This window comes from Pteropus vampyrus, unplaced genomic scaffold, assembly GCF_000151845.1.
Source record: "Pteropus vampyrus isolate Shadow unplaced genomic scaffold, Pvam_2.0 Scaffold167, whole genome shotgun sequence".
Lineage (NCBI taxonomy): Eukaryota > Metazoa > Chordata > Mammalia > Chiroptera > Pteropodidae > Pteropus > Pteropus vampyrus.
This window is the reverse complement of record NW_011888948.1, coordinates 705349-711427: the sequence shown is the minus strand read 5'-3', so window position 1 is coordinate 711427 and position 6079 is coordinate 705349. Positions and strand designations below refer to the sequence as shown.

General features: G+C 36.3%; 1 protein-coding gene across 1 annotated transcript in view; it reads left to right on the top strand.

Annotated features, from left to right (window-relative positions):
- Positions 1-1165: 1165 nt before the first annotated feature.
- The window catches only part of RCBTB1 (RCC1 and BTB domain containing protein 1), a 30117-nt gene continuing 25203 nt past the window's right edge, over positions 1166-6079 (top strand). The window contains exons 1-2 of the mRNA XM_023536703.1: positions 1166-1335; positions 1722-1872. Of these exons, the coding sequence (XP_023392471.1) occupies positions 1837-1872 (36 nt within the window). The 5' untranslated portion in view covers positions 1166-1335; positions 1722-1836. The remainder of the gene's footprint in view (positions 1336-1721; positions 1873-6079) is intronic.

Sequence of the window (6079 nt, the reverse complement as noted above, 5' to 3'; positions counted from 1 at the left end):
TGTCATGGGTGCTGGAGCCAGAAAAAGACCTTGGTCTTGAGCCTGCCTCTCTCAGCTATTTTTAGAGGTCTGAGAAGAGGGTGAGTAGGAAGGAACTTCAAGAGTTCTGTACCTCATTAGGAAGCCCTGGTTGTGTTTATCAACCGTTTGATTCTATTTCAGTTTTTAGAGGTGAGAGCCAGAATGGAAATTAAGTTGGCACAATAAGGCAACCCCTTGGAATTTCTAGAAATACTTTTTAACCCTAGAAGAATTGGAGCCATGACCAGGAATATTTGTGTAAAACTCCTTAGACAGATCAAGTTTAGAGTTGTATGGAAATTCATACATTTTCCTACTTTTCGGGGGGTACCATTTAAGCTAAATGCTACTTGCATGAAGGCTGTAGTCATCAGATTTAACAGCAGGATTAGGGTGAATTGCCTTATCCTTGTTCATATGATAGCTTTTCTCAATGTGAAATAAAATATGGTCTGTATACATGTAGGAAATGTCATATAAATTAGGACGAGAATATAATTTAATTTAAGGTTTCACCTAGTAAATCTCAGGCTAGTGCTTCTTAATTTTTTTACTACTGTAGACTATTTGAGGGGTGTCCCATTCCCATCCTTAAACAGTGGCTTGGTGTGACAGTGATTTTCTACAAGGGGCGGGGGTCTTTTAGTGCGTTCTGGTGGTGGTAGTAGGAGAGTGGGACGGTAGAGATAATGATTCTGATTTTTGTAACTCCCTCTCTTCTTCCCTCCCTCCCTCCCTAAGTAGAGAATTAACTATCTTACACAAACTAGTATTATAACCTTTAACTTTATTTCAATACTCGGGGGGAAAAAATACCTGATGAGAGACCCTGGTTTCATCGTTTGCATGTCCTGCCTCCATTATCTGCTGTCTGCTTGCACATAAGCATGCATGTAACACATAAGCACTGACTTTTAAGTGTGCAAGACCAACAACTGGTTCTAGCAAGTTTTCCTCCCGTTACAGGAGAAGGCCTAAGTCTGAAGGTGGAAGAAGGATTAAACACATTCCTGAGGAAAGTGAGCAGTCTATTTAACCAAGGTGGGTAGTTTATTCAGGAATTACCGTTCATTTCCGTTTATTAAGTGTCTTTTCTTTAATGGGTATTTAATTTTTTTCTTGGAATCCTTTCTGTTTGTTACAGCAGAGATGCCAGCTTATCTATAGGACTTGCTTGAAGCCAGAGTCATGGTAGATGTAGGAAAGTGGCCGATCTTCACTTTGCTCTCACCTCAAGAAATTGCATCCATTCGGAAAGCATGTGTCTTTGGCAACTCAGCCAATGAAGCACTGTATGTTACTGACAATGACGAGGTAAGAATCAAAGTCCAGAGTTTAATTTTAGGACTTATTTTGGGATTGAGCTTTAAGAAGTATGCAGTTTGAAGACTGAGAAAATGTAGGGGATAAGAGAACCTGAAATTCAAGAAGACAGTCTTTGATATAATTTGTTTTTTCTTTCAGTTTCTTGATTCAATACCACTCCACCCCATACTACTCTGGGTTTGATGGTATAGCCAAATATGCTAAAACTTAAGTATTGTCGGCAGAGGTTGAATTTTTCTTCACAGCCTTTTCAGTCTCTTCCTATAGACTGAGCTGTCAAACTGAACTGGATTGTGTCTTATTTTCAGAGCGAATAAGGGACTCTTTGTGTTATTTTAAGCCAAACGACTCAAGTCTTTGTATTTGTTCGTCAGGTCTTTGTGTTTGGAATGAACTATAGTAACTGTCTAGGAACTGGAGATAGCCAGAGCACACTCGTACCCAAGAAGTTAGAAGCCTTATGTGGAAAGAAGATTAAAAGCCTTAGTTATGGGAGTGGACCACATGTTCTTCTCAGCACTGAAGGTAAAGAGGGTGCAATTCCAGCTTTTCATTTCATGGGAAATTGAGCAGTTAATTCTAAACTAAGGTAGAGCTGGATCAAATAATTAATGTCTAATGGTTTGTCTCTTAATTTCTGAAGGGTAAAAGTTTTACACTTCAGACTAACTCTGGAACAGCCAGCCATAGGATGACTTGCAAATTAAGCAAAGTTTGAGGCTACTTATTTAAAGTTGTGGAAGATTAGATATAGCAAATGAAGTGGTTCTTCCAACTTAATTTTTCAGTGAATTTGCGGTAACAAGGGACCTTTCAGGTTTGACTTGCTACATTTTTTTAAACAGAGAAAACTGATTTTCCATTCTTTTTGTAGCTCCTGAACCTTGAATTCAAGACATTTTAGTTTATTCTTTGGCATTCCTGTTGGTGCCATGTGGAAAGAATGTGGGACAGATTCCTCTCCTTTTTCTCTCCGCCTCCCCGAGGTCACTAAAGAAGATTGTGCATTCGTCTTTGACCATTTATCTCTGCTGTGGGCAACAAGAAGTCTCTGAAAATGTTATTTATAACCTAAGTTTTTCCCTTCATACTTTAGGCACGTTAGCTCTTGTTTTCACTCTTTCTCTAGCAGAGGTCCTCAGCTTTTTTGTTGGGTGATCCTGTAGAGTGGCGTTTGGGAGACAGTTTGCTCCCCTGCCTTTCATTCTCCAGACTAGGAGCTTCCTTGGATGTTGCTCTAGATCTTAGTATTGAGCTTTAGCTTTTCAATTGTTTTTAACTCATACCTGAATCCACGCTAAGTTATCTGCATCTTTCTGAAGCTGTGAGATCCAGAGATCCTGAGTGTGATTGTCTAGTAAGAGTCTAACTGGCGTTGAGCATAATGAGGTGATTATGTCACTTCAGCATTGTGTAATCATGCCTTTTGGCATCACACTGGCTCTTTCAAGCAGTTAAAGCTTTGCCAACTGGTTCAACCTGTCATCCATTGTGACCTAAGGATTTAATTTTTTCCTGACACATATCAAGTTTAACTGGTGATTGATTTCTCACCATAAATTACTGAGGCAGTTTTTTAGAGCAAACATAATAAAACATATACATTCAAATTTTTGGTTCTCTTCAAAGTGACGATCTTAGGAATTTATAACTCTTCTTTTGGAATTATTTTTAGCATCCAGATAATACAGTTTTACCTATGTTGAGTGTTACAATTAAGATATAAATATAAACAAACAAAATAAAAATATAAATAACTGTTTTTTTGTTTTTAATTCAGTTTTGATCATTATATTATGCAAGTATACAATATACATTAAACACGCTGTGCGTATTTATGTACCAATATATGTAAATACATATATTCATGCGTATCTTATATGTTTTACAATCACATAGTTTTAAAACAACTTAAAACTTTAAATTTTCAAGTAGTTTACGGCTTTTAGTAAAAAACTTCTGTCTTCCCTGTCCTCAGTCTTAGAAACTCTTCTTCAGAAGGAACCACTTTTAATTTTTTCAGGTATTATCCCTTGACTTTTTATAATGGCAGATAGAACTTAGCTCTTTCCCCTACTTTCCCTCCCTTTATCCTTTCAATATAGTGATATCACTGTTTTGGTGACATCAGTATTCAGCGTTTATATTATTAGGACTCATAAATATTATTTATAGCTGAGCCATCTCCTTTCTTGTACAACTGTTTGTTTTCCTGGGGTTCCTTTACTTACTTTTCTATACATCTATCATTAACATATGCCCAAACTCTTTTGCAGTATTGCTTCTCAGTACATCTGAGCATATCAAGTCATCTCTGGAGCTCTCTGTCCCACTGCTGCAGCCTGGACTGGTGGTTCTAGGCCTGCTGTACCGCCGTCAGCCTTGAACTTCACTTTACCATCGTCTTTGGAAGTTCCCTTACCTTTGTTCTCTCTGGATCCCCTATTCTTTGTGTCCTATAATTCTTCTTGGCTTATACCTTCATTTTGGCGAAACATATTCTCTAGTAGCTTCCCAAGGAAAGGGGTGTGAGAGAAATCTTTGAGACCCTGTCTTAAAATGTCTTTATTTTACTCTTGCAATTGATCTGTGGTTTGGCGGAGCTTAGAATTCCTAACTAGGTATCATATTTCCTCAGAATTTTGAAGTCATTGCACCTTTCAAGTTTCAAGGGTAGCTGATGCCATTCTGACTTTTGCTATTTTGCATCTTATTGATTTTTCCTCTTTAAGGGCCTTTTTTATTTTTATTTCAAGTGTTCTGAAATAACCATAGTTATATACTCTGGTTGGTGCGGGTAATTTTTAATTTATTTTATTGGTCATTCTATTAGTCCTTCAATTTGGAAATTCCTTTGTTTCTAGAAAATTTTCATATAATATTTCATGAATAATTTCCCTTCATTGTTTTCTCTAGTCTCTTCTTTCTGGAATCTTTTTTAGAAGTTAGAAATTCTACTTTCTGGGAAATTTCTTCAACTTATCATACTACCTTTGTGTCAAATTTTAACATTTCTATTGTTACATTTCCACATTCTCTAAATCAGTGGTCCCTAACCTCTTTGGCACCAGAGACCAGTGTTTTTATGAGAATCTAATGCCTGATGATCTGAGGTGGAGCTGAGGCGGTGATGCTAGCGCTGGGGAGCAGCTGCAAATACAGATGAAGTTTTGCTCGCTTGCCTGCTGCTCACTTCCTGCTGTGTGGCCCAGTTCCTGACAGACCACAGACCAGTACTAGTCCGTGGCCTGGGGCTTGGGGATCCTTGCTCTAAATGTTCTTTTCTAGACCCTCCTATTCTTGTTTCATGAATTCAATATCTTATCTTTGACGCTGTTTTAATTATAGGTATTTAAAAATTATTTTCTGTTCTCTGCATTGTTTCTTTTTTTCTCTCAAATTTCTTGTTTCTCTTTGTTTTGGTTTCTTTTTTTTTAACTTTTAGTGTTTTATTTTTATTTTTATTTTTTGATTTGAAACTTCTTTATTATGCAAGTGATACATGATTACATTTTCATACAAGATTTTAGCACAATATAGAACCATATTGGGTAAAATATGAAAGACCCCAGAGGCAATGCATAGTAAATAGCTTCATATTTATCTTTACAGTTCTTTTACTATGAATTTTGTTATCTATATTGCATATTATTAAAATAGAAAACCTAGCATCTTCCCATCACACTGTTTTTTAAATACTTTTTTTATTTTTCATTTATAGTTGGCATACAATATTATATTAGTTTAAGGTGTACAACATAGTGATTAGACATCTATATATTTCATGAAGTGATCACCCCAATAAATCTAGTACCCATCTGACACTGTACATAGTTATAACAATATTATTGACTATATTCCTTATGCTGTCCTTTATACCTCCATGACTGTTTTGTAACTACCATTTTGAACTTCTTAATCCTTTTCTCCCTTTTCACTTAATCCTCTAAACCCCCTTCCATCTGATACCTCTCAAAATGTTCTCTGTATCTATGAGTTTTTCTGTTTTGTTTTCGTTGTTGTTGTTTATTTTGTTCTTTAGATTCTAAACATATGTGAAATCATATGGCATTTGTCTTTTTCTATCTGACTTACTCTACTCAGTACAACACCCTGCAGGTCCATCATGAAATATTTTTTTCCATCCCTTTACTTTTAGTCTGGTGTGTCTTTTATCTGAAGTGGGTCTCTTGTAAGCAGCCTATATAAGGATCTTGCTTTCTTATCCATTCAGCCACCCTATCTTTTGACTGGAGCATTTCATTTTCATTTTAACTACTTATTGATAGATATGTAGTTATTGCCATTTTCTGTTTATATTTTTGATATATATTTTTTTTCTTCCTTTTAAAGAAGTCCCTCCAACATTTCCTGTAATACTGGCTTGGTGATGATGAACTCCTTTTTCTGGTATGGGAAGCTCTTTATCTGTCCTTAGATTCTAAATGGTAGAATTTCTGGGTAGAGTAATCTTGGCTGTGGGTCCCAGCTTATCCTCACTTTGAAAGTTTTGTGCCATACCCTTTTGGCTTACAAAATTTCTGTTGAGAAATTGTCTGACAGTCTTATGGGAGCTCCCTTGTGAGTAACTAATTGCTTTTTTCTTGCTGCTTTTAAGATTCTGTTTGTATTCAAACTTTGGCCTTTTAATTATGATATGTCTTGGTGTGGGTCTCTTTGGGTTCATCTTGTTTGGTACTCTCTGTACTTCCTGAGCTTGTATGTCTATTTC